General features: G+C 34.9%; 1 protein-coding gene and 1 non-coding gene across 3 annotated transcripts in view; one reads left to right on the forward strand and one right to left on the reverse strand.

Annotated features, from left to right (window-relative positions):
* Positions 1 to 23,143, reverse strand: part of UBE2K (ubiquitin conjugating enzyme E2 K) — a 78,852-nt gene that overhangs the window by 34,851 nt on the left and 20,858 nt on the right. Inside the window, exons 2-4 of one of the 2 annotated variants that reach the window (XM_036852347.1) lie at positions 9,512 to 9,568; positions 7,497 to 7,590; positions 3,261 to 3,319 (exon numbers count right to left, since the gene is read on the reverse strand). In XM_036852347.1, coding sequence (XP_036708242.1) covers positions 3,261 to 3,319; positions 7,497 to 7,590; positions 9,512 to 9,568 — 210 coding nt within the window. The remainder of the gene's footprint in view (positions 1 to 3,260; positions 3,320 to 7,496; positions 7,591 to 9,511; positions 9,569 to 23,143) is intronic. The other variant, XM_036852348.1, reaches the window with a different exon arrangement.
* LOC118896223 lies at positions 45 to 170 on the forward strand. The gene has a single exon (XR_005020131.1). It is a non-coding gene; the product is annotated as a U6atac minor spliceosomal RNA (small nuclear RNA).

Consider the following 23,143-nt stretch of genomic DNA (forward strand, 5'->3'; position numbering starts at 1 on the left):
GTTTTCGTTTCTATTGAGTAGATATCTAGAAGTAGAACTGCTATGTGTTGTATGAAAGGAGAGAAGGTTAGCACTGCCCTTGACAAGGATGGAAGAAGCTCTCGGGCCTGACAACATGCATATGGTTAAGGCACTGCCACCTATTTTGTGGCATCTAACCATTTTTTTTTTCAATAAAAAATAAATTAAAAAAAGAAATAAGTGTTGTAGAAGTAGAACTGCTAGGTCATAAGGTAACTCTATGTTTACCATTTTGACCAAAATATTTTCCAAAGCAGCTCCAACACTTTACATTCCTACCAGTAATGTATGAGAATTTCAAATTAAAGAGGAAATTTAAGCATCAATGCTACTGTATTTTACAATGTTGCAGAGGGAAGCCAACAGACTACTTCAAGAAGGGCCTCTTAGGGTGGTAGTCATTGGTTAATGCTAGCTAATATTTACAGCATGCTTAGTCTGTGCAGGCACTGTTCTAAGTATTGTATTTCACTGAATCTCAGGTACCATCAATTATTCAATACACCGTTATTTTATGTACCTTGAGAAAGAAAAAAACTCTGCCAATTAAGTTATAACATCTCATCCATTGAAAGATATATCCTGATTTCAGAGATGTTAAAAATATGAAAAAATATTTCGTAGAATTATTGAAATATTGTTTTTTAAATGGATGACTCCTTTAATCTTCATAATCCTTTCAAAGGATTTTACAAATGAGGAAACACACAGTGGTTAGATAGCTTGCCTAAAATCAAGAAGCCAGTTAAATGCCAGAAGTAAGATTTGAACTGTGGTTGATTATTTTTGTTCTTGGTAGAGTCATATTCACCGTTTCAGAGATTTTGCCCTTACTCCTTCCTCATTAGAATCAAGAAGTAGAGCACAGTGGGCCTTACAGGATCTAGTTTCTATTTAACCTCTAAGCCTCAGTCCCTCATTTATTAAGACTTGTTATGAAGACTTTCAGGAAAGGCATATAAAATTCCTAGCACAAAATAAGTGACAACTGCTACTATCATTATTTAATAGTAAAAATATAGTGGTTGAAAGCAGTCTCTCTTGAGATCTTTTCTTTCTTCCCTCCTTATTTCCATTAAAATTTTTGTAGGCTTTGAGGTCATCCTTATCTCGAAACATTTTAAAATCCTCTTTTCTTAAATTTACAGTATTCTACAATTAAAGTAACCTCAAGTGACTACTACTCATTCTAATGATAACACTGACAACCAAGATTACCTAGTGGAGGGTAACTAGGGTAAGGATGAAAATTAAGTCACAAATGTAAGATGAAAGCTTAATAGTGGTCATCTCTAAGTGGTCATACTGAAAAAAAAAAATATTTTTTTTTTTAAATTCTTCACTATTCAAATTTCTACAACAAGCACAAACTACTTTTATAAAAGGCAAAAAAAAAAAAAAAAAAAAATCAACCAGGCTTAAAAGGTAGAAACCATCAAAATGTCCATCGATGGTTAAAGGGATAAACAAAATGTGGCGGGTATATACAAGGGAATATTATTAAGCCTTAAAAAGGAATGACATTCTGATACAACTTATAATATGGACGAACCTTAAAGATATTATGCTAAGTGAAATAAGCCAGGTACAGAAGGACAAAAATCGTATGATTCCACTTAAATGAGATACCTAGGGTAGGAAAAATTCATAGGGAAAAAGTATAACAGTGGTTACCAGCGTGGAATACCAGGGAGTTATTGTTTAGTAGGGAAGATGAAAATGTTCTGGAAATGGATGGTGGTGATACATGCAAAACAATGTGAATGTGCTTAGTGCCACTAGACTGCACACTTAAAAATGGTTAAAATAGTAAATTTTATGTTATGTATACTTTACCACAATTTAAAAACATCAACCAGGCTTATCAGAAAATAGATTCACATAAACAACAGAATAACAGGCACCTCAAACTGGTAGGTGACTCAACTTCACCCTGGAACTTCCACTGCTGTGTCTATTCTTAAATGGGGGACAACCAGTAGGCTGAATGAATGAATTCTGGAACATTTTCTGAGTGACTACTATCATACGCTCAAGGGACGCTATACTTTCAGGAGCCATAGAAAATACAAAGGTGTATTAAGCCATGGTCTTTGACCTCAGGAGCACAAAAGCTAGTGAAAGATACATATCCCCAAATAATACAATACATTAATTGGTACTGTAACTGTGGTGGTACTATATAAATTATATAAAATGCTATTGGGAGTAGAGGGAGAAACATTTTGACAGGCACAGCGTAATGGAGAAAGTGATACTATACCTAGACCTCAAAAGAAAAGTAGAATTTTAAATGATAGGGACAATGGTTCAAGTGAAAATGACAGGAAAGTGTGAAAGAATAAGCATTAACCTACAAACAGCAAATAATCTAGGCTGGAAAAAGAGACCCATATTGTGGGTGAGGGCAGCATAAGATTAGGATGGAAAAGAAGACTAAGGTCAGGTTACAGGCGCTTTTAAATGCCCAGCTAAGGAGTTCAGACTATTAACAAGGAAAGAAAAGAAACATGATCAAAACTGCACTTCAGGAAGATTTATAGAACAGCAGTGCAAAGAATGAATAGTATGGCAAAGATGAAAGGGTGATTAAATACTAGGCAAAACAGGCGAAGTAATAAAGCTGAATGCCTAAACTAAAAATGGTGATGATAGCAAAAGTAAAGACATAAAGGAAGCAATTCAGTCAAAAAATAAGTTTAGGTTAGTTCCCCTTGTTACACACAATCCTAGATTATTCTGTTTCCTCTTTTAACATTCATCACAGTTGCGATGATTTGTTCATTTTTTTCCCCCTACTAGAACATGAGCTCCATGAAAGCAAGGACAGCAGAGTAAGTCTTACTTATTGCTATATTGGCACACAAAGTACTCAAATAATTGTTGAATAAATTCAGAGTACTCTCTTCCCTAAAAAATATACTTCTCTGAGGCAAATAAGAACTTGTATAAGGATTCTCTAAATTTGGGAACACTACAAGTTTTTCCAGACCTAGAATTTAAGCGATTGTCAGATACACATCCTATTCCTGTCTAAAGCTATTACTAGCTGCCTCTGAGTAAGCTTACTTTTCATTCTAATTCCAGAAGCAAACCATCTGTCATTACCTGACATCTTGTCCATGCTAAATTTACACAGTAAACAACTAAAAAATTTGTAATTTTAATAAACACTAAAGTACATATTAATTAAACAAGCCATGAAATATAGTTCATGCACAAAAACAGGCTTACAATACCTTAGGGGGATTAAATGGATATGTTTCTGGTATCTTAATCTCTAGTTGATATCTTCCTCCTAAAAAATGGGGAAAACAGAAAGTTAACAATGCTGCTCACCTCAAATATGTAAAGCCAAATATAGTGATAGAACTTTCCAAAACATATACTATTTTATAGTCAATTACAACAGATTCATTTTAAAGCTAAAACCCAAAAAGGAAATAAACAAAAGCACTAGTTTTTAATTTAAAGGTTATTTAAAGCATACAGAATACCCATTTTAAACAACTGATATTAGTTTATCAGTGAATAACTGGAGAGATGGATGAATACATTAAATCCACAGATGATCCAATGCCAAAGACTTCACTGGAACAATCACGTAGCACAGGTTCCATCTCCTTTTGTTTCCTTTAGTCCACACTGATAAGAGTTGCTAAATAACAGGAAAAAATGGAAAGAAAAAAGGAAAAGAAGAAAAAAAGAAAGAAGGTAGGGAAGTATAAAAGGCATAAATGGTACAGAGAAAAAGGATACACAGATTACGCCAAAAACTGAAAAATCTACTTCTAGCTGGTTCTCTCAAATGCAAAAATGTCCCAAAGTTTTAATCTGGGACATTAAATTAAATGACACTTCTTGTTAAAATTTAAAAAACAAAATTCAACAGTAAGACAAGAGGCAGGAATAAAGACAAAAACCTAGTCTCTTCCTGTAAATGGGTATACAAAGAGACTGTTCTAACCAGTAACATAAAAACAGTAGGCAACATTCCATTTTGGTCTGAAGTTATCTTGAGCAACTAGCAGCTAAATAAGTATTTTTTTTTCAAGTTTATCTAGCTTCCCATAACTAGGATATTAAAGGGGGAGGATAACTGCCTCTCAGGAAACTCTGAAGGGGGAATCTTGCACTGGATGGCAGACTGGATTTGAATCCTAACTCTACGGAACCTTCCAATTCTAAGATTTTATGATCCATTACCAAAGAATATTTATCATTCCAAAATACAGCAAATAAAACTGTGCTAGTGAAATATTTATATATGAAACTATGCCTGGGATTTGCTTCAAAATAATCAAGGGATGAATTACATCAAAGACTGGCCATGAAGTGATAGTTATTAAAGCTGGCTGATGAGTGCCTGGAGGTTTCTGCCTTCTGTATATATCGGAAATCTTCCATAATAAAAAGTAATAAAACAAAAACAGTAATTGTGCACTAGGAACACTACTGACTTCAAAATTCCGTACACTCAATTCTCAGTATATCCTGCCACTTCCTCCATTGTTAGGAACAGATGAATGTGGATCTAAGAAAAAAACAAAAGAGCAATTCACTTGGTACCACTTTCTTCAAGCCCTTTTGGTGCCAATTCTTCTTTTCTTCCTTATTCTTTTTAAAAGAATCCCATACTGACTGATGCACAAGTTGAACTAGATGCCTGAAGCACACAGAATACAGCAGCAGTGAAATATAAAGGAAAGAAGTCAAAAAAAAAGAAACGAAAAAAGACAGGGAAGAGAAGAGTACCTCAAGAAATTTTTGTGTATACAGAGATAACTGTTTATATTGTTATAAATGCTAGCTTCAAATATAGGTGTAATAAATTTAGCCTGAGTAATGTGTACATTCTTGTTTTTCCTTCCTATGAATCTTACTTTTTTCATTAAATTCCAAATTACTGTCTCTATAACCTTTCATATAAAGTTTTTCCTTCTTGAGTGTCCAAAACAATCTCTTAGGAGCAGTGTGAGAGCCCTGAAATACTATATAAATAATGCTGGACCCTAGAGTCCCCCAAATCCTATTTCTACTCCATATGCTATTAGTATGCTCTGTCTTGCACTATTTGACAACTTCAATATATAATCAATACAGCATTAACCACAGCATTATTTGATATGTATCAGAGTAACACAACTAAGGGAGCTTTATGATAACTACATTTATTATTATCATAACAGCTTTCACTATAAAACATTTACTTCTTGAAGAACAGCTTTTACTACTAAACATTTATAATCTTTAAATGGGGAAGGGATGAGATTTTTCAAAAAATACCAAGAATGATTCCATAAATTTAAAACAACTCTTAGGTACAAAGCCTCAAGAACTAAATTGTTCCTTCTGAGCCATTAAGGCAAAAGAAGAAAACAAGTACAATATGGTCATTTTAACTCAATCTGATTATTTTTAACACTACATAAAATAGCTACCTGATTTCTTAATGATGGTTATTAACAATTTAACATTCCACACGTAAACTTTTGCCCTGGCTATTGAGATAAAACAACAGCAACCAAAAAAATCCTCAAAAAAAATCCCTCAAAATTTAGCAAGAGTCCTGAGATAAATATTAGCAAAATATTTTACCCCTGTTTGTATTTCAAAAAAAAGTACCTAAGTTTATGCCCTCGAATGTGCTTTTCTTAAACAAAATGAACAACTTCAATAGTTTTATGATAAAAAGAATACAATTTAATCTGCTTCAAATATATGCCCAAGAAGCATATTAAAACTAATCTTATCAAACATTAATGTCTCATTTAGTGGCAGCAGCAGACATAAGCACTTTAAAATGACCAAACTTGTTTCTAACTAATGAATGTGGTATAGTTATAATTTAATCATCCTACAAATAAGTGTGTATTTGTCCAATTTTTTAAAAATTCATGTACCTTTATTAAGGGTTGCTAAGAAGGTAATAAACATTCTGCCTAGTTCAGGAGATCTCTTGTTTATAAATATCAATTTATTGGAAGAGCTCCATGGTGATAATGTTACTGCCCTACTATCTTTCAAAAATACATCTAAACAACCTAAAAGTAATTCAAGAATATTTATAATGTATGCCTTCAAGAAGAAGCTTGTATATCATTACAAACAATATCTGCTGTTAAGGACGAACTTGATTTTTATATGATAACTAAAGATCTCTTCTCCATCTAACAACTGTCAAAAGGACTAAATGAATAGCATCCATGAAAGCATCCAGATGAGACCTGGCATACAGGAGGCACTCACAAAACAATATACAAAATTAAATAAGTCTAGAAATGGCTCATATGAACTATAAAACAGAAAATAAAATTTTGTCATTTAAGATTTGGTGGAATGTGCTAAAGACATTCTAGGGTGTTTAAAACTTAGAATGAAAAGAGAAAGTCTAGAACGTTGAATTTTTCTGAAAAATTTTGGGTAACTGTTCATTACAGAACTGTAGAACCACTACATTCAAAGGAGACATAACCACCACTTCCAATATTCAATCAATTCTGATTTATTCAAGAGCAGAAAGTGATTAGAAACACAGGCTTTGGAGTCAAAGGCTATTAGGACTCAAATCCCAGCTGTGCCGCTTAGATGTCTTAGCCAAGTTACTTAACTTTCCTGAGCTTAAGTTTCTTCATCTATGAAACAGTGATAACCATACTTACCTCATAAGATTTGTTATAAGGATTGAATGAGAAAATACACGTAAACCTCTAACAAGTAAGAACTCAATAAGTGCTACTACTACAAATTCCGTGACATGATTTCCATTAAACAAATATTTGAATGCTTATTATATGCAAGAATCTTGGTTATGCTATATAATCCAAATTTACAGTAACACTCACTACTGAAGATCTGCCTAATGAGGGAATAAAAAGCTATAAAGCTTCTTTCTGTATCTTACCACCCAATTCCATGGTCTAAAGTAGCTATAGACTTAGTTTGTAAACACAGAGTTCAGCAAAACTGCCTCCTTTCTATATGTCTTGAAACGATCACTCAAAGCTTTCCTGAATAAAGAAAATTAAATATTTCGAATACAGCCTGTATGAAGACATATGAGTAACTTACATGCTAAATGACAAACAGAGGAGAGAAGCTTTTCTTTAAAAATTAACACAAAAAATTAACAGAAATTTAAGGCAAGGTTTGTTTACAGATACCATATGAAGGGTAACTGAGAGTACATATAAGTTAAAGGCTTAACATGCTAGATGCTTTATACTGTTAGATTCTAACATAATATAACCTGTAACTTGGCTCTTTGGGAAAAGAAAAAAATTAGCTAAAATTCAGTAAGAAAAATCAGTCTAGATAAGTATCTAAATTTATTATTTAAAAACTGATGTATATATATCCTTAAGCCAAATGAAGTTACCTTTCACGTAGTTTATAAATGCTTGAGATTATTCTGATTTAATGTTTCGGAGAAGTTCTAATACGCACAATATTTTGATACAGAAAAAAGTACTTGCCTTCATATGGTGTGTCTGGAGGTCCTGCTATTTCTCCTCTTAATTCTGTAAAATTCTCATCTACAAGATCTACTTTAATTTGATTTTTGCTCGTCTTAAAAATAAACAGAAAATAAATGTTAGTTATATCAGCAAGAAAAAAGCCTATTTTTATTAAAGTATTACCTATAAAAATTTTTGAAACACGCGCTTTCATAAGCTTATCTGCTCTAGTAAAAATAATAGTCTGCTTTTCTAGAACGTATTAGCCAATTTGAATATTTAAAACAAAAATACTAACAAATTTTAACTGCAATGTTTTTAATGACATAACACCACTTTGAACAACAGTACAATGTCTTGTTGACTTTACAGAATGTTTAGAGAAAACCAGCAGACACCTTTATTTTATATTTGCTGAGTTCATGTGTGTTAGGTCCAAAGTGATAATTCTATTCATCTGTAGATGAACTCTGCAATTCGATACCCCCGGGCTACATGGGTTCTAGCCCAAACAGAAAATTCAAGATCATTAAAAACTATTTAGACTATAAGCTCTCACTTAAATTTCTGCATGTTTAGGTTAACTGAAATACTACACCATCAGCCAGGATGATGAAAGCTCTAAGTGTCTAATTAATATTGCTTGCCACAATAATTCCTAAAGCCTAAATGCCTCAATAGAATCTTCTAATGCCTTCCTCAAACTGTTTTTCTGCTTAGTTTACTTCAATGGCAATTACTTACTTCTCAAAACAGATTTTTATATTTATCTACATCTACTTATTTTGTACTTTACACTTCTCAAAGTACTGTCATATCAATATTATCACTTCAATCTCTCAATAATCTTTAACAATCCATTCTCATAGTAAACAGTGATCATGATTCAGGAAACCCTCCAGTGGGATTCACTTTAACGCTCACAAGTACCTGCCTGCAAATGGGCTCTCCGCTTATATTATGTAACCTACCCCAGTATCTTACTGGTCTAGTCACCTAACACAATGATCCTCCCCTTTTCTCAATTTTTCAAAACATAAATCCTTAATATACAAAGCTTTCCTTTCATTTTTGGTTAGGATTTTATATTTTATCTACATCTACTTATTTTGTACTTTACACTTCATACCTAAGTGACACATGTACTCTTATGAAAGAAAGCCCCACAAGATTTCAAAAGTAAATTTTTGCTTGAACCCACCTTCTTAAACTTGCTTACTGGATGGAACAGTGTAAGAATTATTGTTTTAAGGTCCTTGACTTCCTCCCCTCACCCCCAGGAGAAGATACCATCATTTTCACTTTCTCTGTACTAAATAGTTTAGTACCGAATGTTAAGTACAGAAAAAATACATAATTTAAAACCCAAATTTTAAAGATTTCATGACTCCTAATTTATCTTATCTTTTAATAAGAACATAGGATTAAAAAACTTACTTTATGCATTTTAACTAGTACTGGTTTATTTCATAACCTTTTTCTACATTTGGGATTAAAGTATTTCATATTTTTCTGAAGATAATTTTACCCCCAAATTAAATTATAAATATGCATAATGGGGAACTTCTTCCTGTGCCCTAAAAAAATCATTATCATCCTTGGTATTTGCAGAAGAGGATGAAATGTACAATTTTAGTAATGGTAAAATACTTTTCCCAGTAAGCACAGGAATGAATAATGTTAAAATGAAAATCACAGGCACCAGACGTTCGTTCACTGACCAATTTAAGAAGCCAAAAGTGTAACTTACAGACATCTATTTTTCTCCCCTACGATTTCTAAGGGAAACAAGAGTAACCGAATCTTGCAAATCGTGAATGCTTTCAAAGTTCTCTATAAGGTTCCCACAATATCCCCTTCCCCAAAAGAAGTAAATAACCCTAAAATGGCAGGATACTAAAGGACACTTACTACACTGAAGTTTGGGGAAGGGTAGAAAGAAGTAACAAATTAGAAAAGCTGCCTTCTAGATTGCCCCCAACTGTTTGATTAGTAAAATGTTAAGTAAACAAATATTAATAAACAAATATTACCTCTGTCCTCATTCCCCCAAAATTGTAATTCAGAGAAAAGTGAGTCTTTTTTTCACTCTAGGGAAAGAACACTATTCGTGTATGAAAAATTTACTAAAAAACTCAAGAAAATACAACCACCATGATGAATCCCATTATAAAGAAGTATTCTATGTTCAAGAGTAGGGTTTTTATCCACAGATAACCAAAGATAAAAAGAAAATGGAAAGTTAAAGACAGATTTTTCACAGCTTAATTTTTCCATCACGCAACAATTATCATTTATTACATCCATACTTTAATTCAAACATCCAGTATTTCCACAATCCAAAACTCCAACCCCACTGCCCACACAAAATAACTTAAAATCCCACTTTAAGACTCAAGAACCGTAAGGGGAAAAAATGGAAAACAGCAAAATGACAGACAGTATTTTAAAAAATCATGGCCTTGGGAGTCAGACAGATGTGAGGTGATTCCCAGTTCTGCCACTTATTTGTGATGTTAATTCAGGTTAAGTCACCATCTAACTCTCAATTTTATTACTGTAAAATGAGAATACACCTCAGAATTAAATGAAAATTTCCTGGATAGAAGTAGCATAGTTACCATTCTCCTAACAATATTAATTGCAAAAACCTTTGATTTCAAAGCCCTATTCTATAAAATTTATTTCACAGGTCTGTTTCCAAACTAAGAATGGAAATTGTAATTTCTAAAAATAAATAAAATAATGTCTTTTCGATTTTAATGACTGCAACAACCAGGGAGGCTGAGGCTTTTGGATGAAACCTTGAATTGTTTTATCACTATACTATTCTTTCTGAGGACAGTTGGAAAGTTGCTTTACTATACTTTCTTCTCCCAACTTATCTAACACACAGTGGGACCTCTGGTAGTCTTGATTTTTCTTACGTTTCCTTGTGGCTCCAATGCATTTCCAACACATAAAAGGAAAAGAGATGAACAAAAGCTACAGCTCCTAGTAAACAATTTTTCATTAAATATTTTATTAAGATATAACATGCATAAAGTATGCCAAACAGTACATAACGCTGAAGTTAATTTTGAAGTGGTAAATAAACGAACATTACTGCTAATAAGCAACAGTGCAAAATTTAAAGCAATTCTAGTAGATTCTCAAGGCCAAGTCTCTTGATGAACTGACATCATCATCATCACAAAATTCTTTCAAATAATTCCTGGGATCTACTACATGCCAGAAAGCAATCTCAACTGTCAGTGAAACAACTTAAGTGACAAAACTAAGTCCCTGCCCACTTGGAGCTTACATTCTCCTGGGAAAAACTAAAAATTGATAGATTTTATTGAGAAAGCACTAAGTATAAGCTACTGTTGTTTAACCTGTTTAAAACGTACTACCTATGTGACCTTGAGCAAGTTAACTAACCACTCCATACCTCAGTTTCATCCTCAGTCAATTGGGAATTATAATAGCACCTACCACATACAGTTCATGGGGGAATTTAATGAATACAGTATTAATGCCTACCAAATAGTAAATGCTGAATGTATAGTAGCCATTTTAACACTTCAATATGTTGACTTTTGATAACGATGTTGGAGCAGAAAACTTCTACATAAAGCAAATATTATACTTTAAAGGAATAATTTATCACTTTAGCCTCTCTTCTATTTATTCTGGAAAAAGTTTTCTAAAATATAATTTAAATCCAAATTTCAGATAAGCAAATATAATTCTAAATGACCCCTAAAGTTATAGATAATTCTCATATGCTATTAAAAAAACTATTAATTTGTTTCCTAGTCAAATCACTGCTACCAAAATTCAGGAACATTGCTCATTATTATCAGGTAAATAAATGTGAAATTCAATTCTTCCTCATTTGCTGGAAATGAGGTTTGTTTAACACTTGCCATTACTTTCTCATAATTCAACATAAATGACTTATGTTTCCCCTACTATTCTAGGGCTCAAGAAAAAACATTTCCACCTCCTAAGCAGTTAAAAACCTGAAACTTGGGACATTCACATTTCCAAAGCAGGGCTGACATGGAAACTAAGAGACTAGAAGAAAAATGGGAAACTGAGGCCATGGGGACACATTTGTGGTCCTTACTAAAAAACAAATTCTAGACCAGTGCTATCCAATAGAAATATAACATAAGCCACAAATGTACTTTATTTTTTTCCAGTTATTCATAAGTGATTGTATTTTTTTTAATTGAAATATAGTTGATTTACAATGTTGTGTTAGCTTCTGGTATACAGCAAAATGATTCAGTTATACATATATATGCTTTTTTAAAAAAATATTTATTTAGTTATTTGGCTGCGTCGGGTCTTAGTTGCAGCACTCCGGATCTTTAGTTCAGCATGTGTGATCTAGCTCCCTGACCAGGGATCAAACCCAGGGCCCCTGCATTGGGAGTGCAGAGTCTTAGCCACTGGACCACCACAGAAGCCCCCATATATATTCTTTTTCATATTCTGTTCCATTATGGTTTATTACAGGATATTTAATATAGTTCCCTGTGCTAAACAGTAGGACCTTGTTATCTATTTTACATATAGCAGTTTGTATCTGCTAATCCCAAACTCCCAATTTATCCCTTCCACACCCCCTTCCCCTTTTGTAACCATAAGTTTGTTTTCTATGTAAGTCTGTTTCTATTTTGTAAATAAGTTCATTTGCATCTTTTTTTTGGGAGGGGGCATGCAACTTGCGGGATCTTAGTTCCCCAACCAGGGCTTGAACCTGGGCCACCTCAGTGAAGGCACTGAGTCCTAACCACTGGACCTCCAGGAAATTCCCCATTTGTATCATTTCTTTAGGTTCCACATATAAGTGATATGATATTTGTCTTTCTCTGACTTACTTCATTTAGTATTATCTCTAGGTCCATCCATGTTGCTGCAAATGGAATTATTTCATTCTTCATATGGCGGACTAGTATTCCATCGTGTGTGTATATGTATATGTATATACACCACATCTTTTTTATCCATTCAACTGTTGATGAACATTAAGGTTGCTCCCATGTATTGGCTATTGTAAATAGTGCTGCTATGAACACTGGGGTGCATGCATCTTTCTGTATTATAGTTTTATCTGGATATATGCCCAGAAGTGGGATTGCTGGATCATATGGCAGCTCTAGTTTTTTAAGGAACCTCCATACTGTCTTCCACAGTAGCTGCACCAATTTACAGTCCCACCAATAACATGGGAGGGTTCCCTTTTCTCCACACCCTCTCCAGCATTTAAAATTTGTAGATTTTTAAATGATGGCCATTCTGACTGGTGTGAGGTGATACTTCATTGTAGTTTTGATTTGCACTTCTCTAATAATTAATGACGTTGAGCATTGTTTCACGTGCCCACTGGTCATCTGTATGTTTTCTTTAGAGAAATGTCTATTTAGGTTTTCTGTCCATTTTTTGATTGGGTTGTTTGGTTTTTTTGTTGTTGAGCTGTATGAGCCGTTTGTATATTTTGGAAATTAAGCCCTTGTTGGTCACAACATTTGCAAATATCTTCTCCCAGTCCATAGGTTGTCTTTTCATTTTGTTCATGGTTTCCTTTGCTATGCAAAAGCTTTTAAGTTTGGTTAGGTCCCATTTGTTTATTTTTGCTTTTAATTCTATTGCCTTGGGAGACTGACCTAGGAAAACACTGGTACAATTTATGCCAGAGAACGTTTTGCCTATGTTTTCTTCTAGGAGTTTTATGGTGTCATGTCTTATATTTTAAGTCTTTAAGCCATTTTGAGTTCACTTTTGTGTATGGTGTGAGGGAGTGTTCTACAAATGTATTTTTAAATTTTTCTAGCATTCACATTAAAAAGAGTAAAAGGAAACAAGAAATTTTAATATTTATCTCCAATATATTAAAAATTATCATTTTAACATGTAATCAAAATTAAAATTTCTGAGATACTTCACATTTTATAATACTAAGTCTTCAAGATCCAGTGTCTAACTTACAATTACAGCACCTTTCAATTTGGAATGGCCACACTTCAAGTGTTCTAAAGCCACATGTGATAGGCAGATCCACAGAAACAGAAAGTAAAATATCGGTTTCTCAGGGAGGAGGGGAAAATAGGAAGGATCTGTTAATAGGTACAGGGATTCTTTGGGGGGGTGACGAGAATGTTCTGGAATTAGATACTTGTAATAACTGCACAACCTTGTGAATATACTAATAACCACTGACTTATACACCTTTAAAAAGAGTAATTTTTTTAAAACTTGAAGGAAAAAAAAACATCACACATAGCTAGTGGGTACAGTATTGGACAGTGTAGCTCCAAAGAACCAGGAAATAATAGCCTCTCCAATTACATCAACAGTGTGCCATTAAAATTTTACTTTCTGGACTTTTGTCATCACACTTCACACAATCTAGAGTACAGAATAATTACTGTTCTGAACCTACTAATCCATGAATATTTATTAAGTACCCACCATTTGCAAGGCAAATAGGTACTGGTGGTAAAATCATCAACCAGAAATGTTCTCTAACCTACCTTATCCCCATAAATAGAATTTTCATTCTAAGGTATTAAACAACAAATTATATAATTTTAAAATGAAGGATAGGATACCATGAGTCACGATAAGAAAAGGATTCCCTCAGGAAATCACCTTTAAAAGATTTAACTTAGGCAATGACAGCATTTCAGGCAGAAAGTTCATCCTGTGCAAAGTAGAGGCAAGGAAGGACTTGGCATGTTTAGAAATTGAAAAGCCACCAATGTGACTAGAATACACAGAATAAAAGAGCAGAAATGAGGGAGGGAAAGTAGGCAGGAGCCAGATTATGCAGGGTCATGAAGAACAATAAGAAAAAAAGTTGTGACAAGACAAACAGATTTGGGTCTTTTAAAACATCCTGGCTGCAGTGGGAGGGAAATGCCTGGAGGGAGATTAAAGCAGATACAGAGAAGAAGGTTAGGAATCCAGTGCGAGTGATTAGAAAGTACAATGAGATGAAGAGAAGCAGATGAATTAAGACAAGTAGGAGATAAAATTTATAGGACTTAGTTATTACATACTAAAACTGTATGATCTTAAGGAGGGAACAAGGATCACTCTTATGGTTTTGATTTTCCACTGGGTCGATGGTAAAACAATAACTAAGATAAGGAAACGGGAAATTGAGGGGTCAGAGTTTGGGGAAGAGGGAAAATCAAAAATTCAGCTTTGGACATGTTGAAAAAAGATATTTATGAAACTCCAAAAGGCCAAGTAGACAGTTGAAAACTCAGGTCTAGAGTTCAGGAGTGAGCTGGGCTGAAGATATGGTGAACAAGAGGAAAATCCAGGATAGTCTGTTATCACTGGCACCAAAGAAAGAAAAATGTTTCAAAAAGAAGAGTAGTTAGGGTTTCCCTGACGGTGCAGTGGTTAAGAATCCGCCTGCCAGTGCAGGGGACACGGGTTCAAGCCCTGATCCGGAAAGATCCCACATGCCACAGAGCAACTAAGCCCGCACGCCTAGAGCCCGTGCTCCGCAACAAGAGAAGCCACCGCCAATGAGAAGCCCACGCATCGCAACGAAGAGCAGCCCCTGCTCGCCACAACTTGAGAAAGCCCGCACGCAGCAATGAAGACCCAACGCAGCCAAAAGTAAATAAATAAATTCATAAAAGAAAAAGAAGAGTAGTTAATGTTGCTGACAGATTAATTAATAATAATAATTAATACACCATATAAGCTGTATCCTAACTGACTTACATGTAATAATTCACTTAACCCTCACAACAATTTTATGTGTTTACCAATAAGGAAACTAAGACAAAAAGAGATCACACACAGCTAATAATCAGCAAAGCCTGGTTCCAAAGATGATGCAGGAGCCAAGGCATATACATTCTATTTCACCGACTCTTAAGATACCATCAATTATAGGATGCCCCAGTGTCTGCCCAGTAAGAAATACACACCACCATTTACACTATGACACAATATTTACCATTTAGAATTTTTATTTTACACTTAACTCAAAGAGACTTTAGACTTTACATATATTACTATTAAGACTGCACAAAGAAAAAATAAGCAAAAATTATCTTCTTCACAGTGAAAGCCCTGAATGTGCACATACACAAACTTCCGAAAACACACACAAGAAACTGGCAATGGTGGATCCATGAAAGTAGGAAAACGAAAAACTACGGATCTGAGGTAAATGGGACACCATGGTGCTATTTGAAAATTATTTTAAACACATACACATATAACTTTTGTTCTGAAACACTTTAAAAAGGCTGAGCAGCAGGGAGGTCTTTGCAAAGTGAAAAGATAAAAGGACCCACTATTAACTGGATAGTCATGAAAGGTGAGGAAATGGAGAGCATGATTAGAGAGACCTCCTCCAAATGTTGGCTATAAAGGGGGAAGTGAGAAACAAAGCAGTAGTTTGGATGAAGAAAGAGGGCAGAAGGTGGGTTTTCTTTATAACATAGCCATTAAAAAGTATGTTTAAATGCTCATGACACAGCTATGGTAGAGTTAGACGTTAAAAATAAGGATAGCAGATAATGTAATGAAGAAGATGGAATGTGGTAGAATGGGTGAAATCCAAAATGAGAAGAATAAATGACTGCCCAAACTGATAATCAACTATTCTTCTTAGATCCATCAGACTTGAAGTCACAGGGTCAACCACAGCCCCCAAAACTGGAGAGACAAACGGGCAGAAAAAGAGAATCAAACCAGAACAAAAGCTCACAAGCTTCTCTGCTTGAACCACTACCAGAGTATGAAAACCTAAATTGTAATTGACATTGCTGGAGGCACAGTTGGGATAAATTTGAGAGTGAAAAACTCCCAGGGGGCCCTACTGCTTTTGTGAATTTTTACCTCCAGGATTCCTACAAGGTTTTCACAGTGAAGATCAGAGAAAAATCCCCTCATGCTTCTGGCAAGGGAAGGGAGAAAGTAGCCATTTCTCTTATTTAGAAATAAGCCCAGAGTATTTGATTCTTCTTAACAAGGCCTGCCCACAAGCGAAACTATTTCACCGGAGCATAACATCAACTGGGGTTTTAACAGATCTAACCAACCTGAGAGAGAGGCAATACCCTCCAGCCCCCTCTAGCCTGACACCTATAGCTACTGCAAATAGTAAACACAGCCTAAACCCTAGCCAGATAAACATAAAAGCTAACACTGAAGACCTACTTATATAGTTCCTTTTCTAGTACATCATGCCTGGCTTTCAAGAAAAAAATTACAAGGCATACTAAAAGACAAAAAACACAGTTTAAAGAGGCAGAGTAAGCATCAGAACGAGACTCAGATATGGCAGAAATGTTGGAATTAGACTGGAAATTTAAAACTATGACTAATATGCTAAGTGCTGTAACAGAAAGCGTTGACAACATCCAAAACACATGGGTAATGTAAGCAGAGAGATGGAATCTCTAAGAAAGAATCAGAAGGAAATGCTAGAAATCAAAAAGATTGTAACAGAAAAAAAAATGCTTTTGATGGACTCATTAGTATATAAATGTGGAGAAAGAATCAGTGAGCTAGAAGAAATGTCAATAGAAACTTCCAAAACTGCAATGCAAAGGAAAACACATGAAAAAGACAACAGAATATCCAAAAGGTGTAACATATGAGTAATGGGAATACCAGAAGGAGAAGAAAACAAGAAATATTTGAAGCAATAAATAAGAATTTCCCTAAATTAATGATAGATACCAAATCACAGATCCAGGAAGCTCAGAGTTCAAACCAAAATCTATACCTAAGTATACCATATTCAAACTGAAGAAAATCAGAACAAAGAAAACATCTTGAAAGAAGCCAGAGGAAAAAAAACACCTTGCCTATACAGGAGCAATGATAAGAGTTACATTAGACTTCTCTTCGGATTCATGGAAGCTAGAAGAGAATAGAGTGATACATTTAAAATGTTAAAAGAAAAAGCCCCACCAACCTAGATTTCTATATCCAATGGAATTATCCCTCAGAAATCAACAATAAAGACTTTTCAGGTAAACAAAAATTAAGGGGATCTGTTGCCAGCAGACCTGCCTTGCAAGAAATGTTAAAAGAAATTCTTTAGAAAGAAGGATAATGATATCGATCAGATACTTTGAATGTATTTAAAGAAAGGAACAGCATTAGGGAAGGAATAAAGGAAGATGAAATAAAATATGCACTACCCATGAAGTAATGTAGTGTTATCTGGAAGAGCATTTTTTTTTTTTGGCTGGGCTACACAGCTTGCAAGATCTTAGTTCCCCAACCAGGGATCGAACCCAGGCCCCCCGTCAGTGGAATTGCAGAGTCCTAACCACTGGACCACCAGGGAATTCCTGGAAGAGCACTTTTAAGTAAGTGTGTATGGCAATTCAAGGGTAAAGTTGTTTTTTTTTTTTTTAAAAGCACAACTGCTACGCTAAAAGAAGAAAAAACTAGAATCATATAAAATGATCAATTAAAAACAAGATAAGGCAGAAAAGAGTGTTAGACAAAAGAAAGAACAAGGGCAATAAATAGAAAACCATTTTAAAAATATGGTAGGCATTAATCCAACTATCAATTATGATCTTACATGTCAATGGTCTAAATAATTAAAATATACTGCTGAAGTAGATAAAAAAAAGATTCAACTTTATGTTGTCTATAAAAATCCCACTTTAAATACAACACCAAAAACACAGGCAACAAAAGTAAAAATAAAACGGACTACATCAAAATGAAAAACTTCTGTGTATCAAAGCATACAATCAACAGAGTGAAAAGGCAACCTATGGAATAGGAGAAAATATCTGCAAATCATATAAATGACAAGTGGTTAATATCCAAAATATACAGAGCTCTTAAACTCAACAACAAAAAGCAAACAACCTAATGTAAAAATGGCAAAGTGGGACGTCCCTGGTGGTCCACTGGTTAAGAATCTGTCTTGCAATTCAGGGGACACCAGTTCGATCCCTGGTCAAGGAACTAAGATCCCACATGCTGCGGGGCAATTAAGCCTGCATGCCACAACTAGACAGCCTGCCTGTCGCAACTACAGAGCCTATGCGCACTGGAGCCCACGCGCCACAACTAGAGAAAAGCTGCAACTAAGACCGCAACGAAGAGCCCGCGCACCTGAACTAAGACCCGATGCAGCCAATAAATAAATAAATAATGAATGAATGAATGAATGAATATTTTAAAAAATAAATAATAGGGAAACCATTAAAAAAATTTTTAATGGCAAAGTACTTGAATAGACATTTCTCTACAAGATATACAAATGGCCATCAAGTGCATAAAAAGATGCTCAATATCACTATGTAACTATCATTAGGAAAATGCAATCAAAACCACAATGAGATACCACCTCACATCCATTGAGATGGCCACTATCAAAAAAACTGGAAATAACAAGTGTTGGCAAGGATGTGAAGAAACTGGAACTCTGTGCACTACTGGTGGGAATATAAAATGGTGTGGCCACAATGGAAAACAGTATGGTTCATCAAAAAATTGAAAATAGAATAACCATGTGATCCAGCAATTCCACTTCTGGGTACATACTCAAAAGAACTGCAGCAGGGTCTCAAATAAGATAATCTGCACACTCATGTTCATGATGGCATTATTCAAAAAAGCCAAAAGGTGGAAGAACCCAAGTGCCTATTGGCAGATGAATAAATAAACAAAATGTGGTGTATATATACAATGGATTATTCAGCCTTAAAAAGGAAGGAAATCTGACATGTTACAACATGGATGCACCTTGAGGACACTATGCTAAGTGAAATAAGTCAGTCACAAAAAGATACTTTATGATTCTACTTACAGAGTCAGAAAGTAAAACGGTAGTTACCAGGAGGTGGGGGTAGAGGGAAAAGGGAGTTATTGTTCACTGGGTATAGACTTTCAGTTTTGCAAGATGGTGGATTCACGGCAACATGAATGGTTAAGATGGTGACTTTTATGCGTATTTTACAACATCACAATTTTGAAAAAAAAGTAAAGGCATGGAGAAGAATATACTAATCCAAAGAAAGTTGTAGTGGGGATTTCCCTGGTGGTGCAGTGGTTAAGAATCCGCCTGCCAATGCAGGGGACATGGGTTCGAGCCCTGGTCCGGGAAGATCCCACATGCCACGGAGCAACTATGCCCGTGAGCCACAACTACTGAGCCTGCGCTCTAGAGCCCTCAAGCCACAACTACTGAAACCCACACACCTAGAGCCCATGCTCCACAACAAGAGAAGCCACCACAATGAGAAGCCTGCGCACCTGAACGAAAAGTAGCCCCTGCTCGCTGCAACTAGAGAAAAGCCTGCGCGCAGCAACAAAGACCCAACACAGCCAAAATAAATAAATAATTTTTTTTTAAAAAAAAATGGCCAAAGGCCTAAACAGACACCTCACCAAAGTAGACACACAGATGACAAATAAGCATATGAAAAGACACTCCAGTCAAGTCATGGGGAAATGCAAATTAAAGTGAGATACCGCTACACACATATTAGAATGGCACAAATCCAGCACACTGACAAGAGCAAATGCTGACAAGGTTGTGGAGCAACAGGCACTCTCATTCATTACTAGTGGGAATACAAAATTATACAGCCACTGTGGAAGACAGTTTGGCAGTTTCTTAAAAAACTAAACATACTCTTACCATATGATCCAGCAATCACACTCCTTGGTAATTACCAAAGGGATGTGAAAACTTATGTCCCCACAAAAACCTGCACACAGATGTTTACAGCAGCTTTATTCATGATGCCAAAACGTGGACGCCAACAAGATGTTCTTTAACAGGAGAATGGATAAACAAGCTATTACATCCAATGAAATATTATACAGCAATAAAAATAGTTATCAAGCCATAAAGAGATATGGAGAAAACTTAAATACATATTAAGTGAAACAAGCAAATCTGAAAAGGCTATATATTACACAATCCCAACTCCATAACATTCTGGAAAAGCAAAACTATGAAGACAGTTAAAAAATCAGTGGTTGTCAGTGTTTTGAGAGGGAAGGATGAACAGGCAGAGCACAGAGGATTTTCAGGGTAGTGAAAATACTCTATACAATACTATAATGATAAATACACGTCATTATACATTTGTCCAAACTCACAGAATAAATAACACCAACAGTGAACCCTAAGGTAAACTATGGACTTTGGGTGATTATGAGGTATCAATGTAGATTCAACCACTGTAAAAGATATATATGTTGGTGGGGGATGTTGATAATGGGGAAGACTATGCATGTGTGGGGGCAGGAGGTATACGGGAAATCTCTGTACATTCCTCTCAATTTTGCTGTGAACCTGACAGCTATTTTTTTTTTTTAAGTCTTCAAGCTAAAAAAATGAGTACTAAACATTCAAAAGTGTTCATGATATGTAAAGAAAAAAATAGAACATAAAATATTTATTCTACGATTACCAGCTACAGAAATTTGCAGAATAAAAACTAACAAGATTGTAAAAATGAAAAACAGCCTTTGCATGTTTCTGAGACAACTGGAGAAATCTGAATATGGACTTTATTACATGATATCGAGATGTTTCGGTTAATCTGTTAGATGTAAAAATGGTACTTCTGTGTAAGAAAATATTTTTAAAGATATTAATACACGCTGAGAATATGAAAGACATTTATATGTGAAGCTATAGAGACAAGATAACATAGATATGCTTTAAAATTCCCGAATAAAGAAAAAGCAAGAAGAAAATTATCCTTGGGCCACAAAAGTATTTCCTAGATCTGGAAGATCCAGAATTATCTGTCAATCAATTACCATATCCACAGACACAACAGAGGCTTAAAATAAAAAGTTTGAGAGACAAAAATATTAAAATATTAACTGTTAAATAATATTAATATATCTAAATAACTAGAAATTTAATTAGTTCATGGAAATGAAAGGCTTTCTGTTAAAGTTGAAAGTTGTTTGTTAAATAGTTTATGCAAATAAAAATGAAGATAGGGCTTCCCTGGTGGCGCAGTGGTTAAGAATCTGCCTGCCAATGCAGGGGACATGGGTTCGAGCCCTGGTCTGGGAAGATCCCACATGCCGCGGAGCAGCTGGGCCCGTGAGCCACAATTACTGAGCCTGTGCGTCTGGAGCCTGTGCTCCGCAACAAGAGAGGCCGCGATAGTGAGAGGCCCGCGCACCGCAATGAAGAGTGGCCCCCACTTGCCACAACTAGAGAAAGCCCTCGCACAGAAGCGAAGACCCAACACAGCCATAAATAAATAAATAAATAAATAAATAAATAAATAAATAAATAAGATAAACATAAAATGGAAGCACAAAGTTACCAATTCCAACAATAAATTTACACGTTGTTGAACTCTTCAAATGTGTCACCATATATATTAAAATCAAAATCCAGTAATCATTCCCTACAAGAAGGAATAAATACTTAAGTCTAAAAGACAAAAATGGACAAGGACTCAACAAGTCTGAGGAGAACAGCAAGAACTGATCTATCTTCTAAAAAGCATTGAGAAACAAAAAGCACATCAAAAATACTATAATATTTGTTTGACTAACATCAAAAAAACAAGCAGAAATACAAAAAGTAAATAAATATAATTTTAATTATAGACCTCAACATTTCCTTGCAGGTACACTAAGATAATTTTAAAAGTGGGGAAAAAAAAGAAACTTCATCAAATATACACATTTTCACAAAATAACTGAGCATGTCCTAGGGGAACACAAATTGGTAAATAAAACTGGCAATGTATTCAATATGTCCATACCACAGGGTAATTTTTTTTAAAGCTAAGTCAGGACACAGTCATTTAAAAATACTCAAGTAATTTGTTCAGAAATATCATAATAAAACACTACAAAATCAAAAATAAAAATTTATTTTAAATTTTTATTAATCAGTTAATGGCATTCTCTTGTCAAAATCTAAAGGACTATAAAACTCTCTTACCAACTAATCAGGTGTCAGAAGGCTGTTCTTAGATCTCTTTGTTCAAAAGTCTTGTGATACCGCACAAGCTTTCCTTTACAACATCTATCATCACACAGAGCTAAAATAACTTTTAGTGTGTCTGTACTCTTGTTTGTATTTATGAAAGTTCATAAACTTGTCGACGAAAAATACTGCTTGCAGTATCAGGAAACAAAGGATGTTGCAGCCATCTAGCATTCAGCCACTGCACCCAGTCCTGACGGTGTACCCTGAGGGGATTCAGGATGGAAAAAAGCAGGATACATACAGGCCCTAAATAGTTAAGGTGCATATCAAAGGAACGATTTCAATGAGCCCAAACTCTCGAATCTTCCCATACATAGAAAAGTGTTAAATTCATTACCTTGAGATATCTGGTTTTCTTTAATTAACGGTAATCTTTTGATGTTCCCACTACCTGGTTTTTGTTGCAAAACTCCTATAAGTCCTGGCTCCTCCCTTATCTCTTTGGACCAGTTCCTCAGAGCAATCTGAGAGGCTATCTTCCATGCTTAAGTCCTTGGAAAACCCGCCAAATAAAACATAATTCTCAACTTCTAGGTTGTGTATTTTTTTTTCAGTCAACAAACTACAAGTTCCTATGTTTTCTGAATATGTAGATGCATAGAAAAAGTTGTTAAAGTTTCCTTCTGAAAGAGAGGATTAGGATTGAGGGAAGGAAGGAAAGGGTGGATGGGTAACGAAAACT

This window comes from Balaenoptera musculus, chromosome 5, assembly GCF_009873245.2.
Source record: "Balaenoptera musculus isolate JJ_BM4_2016_0621 chromosome 5, mBalMus1.pri.v3, whole genome shotgun sequence".
Classification (NCBI taxonomy): Eukaryota; Metazoa; Chordata; class Mammalia; order Artiodactyla; family Balaenopteridae; genus Balaenoptera; species Balaenoptera musculus.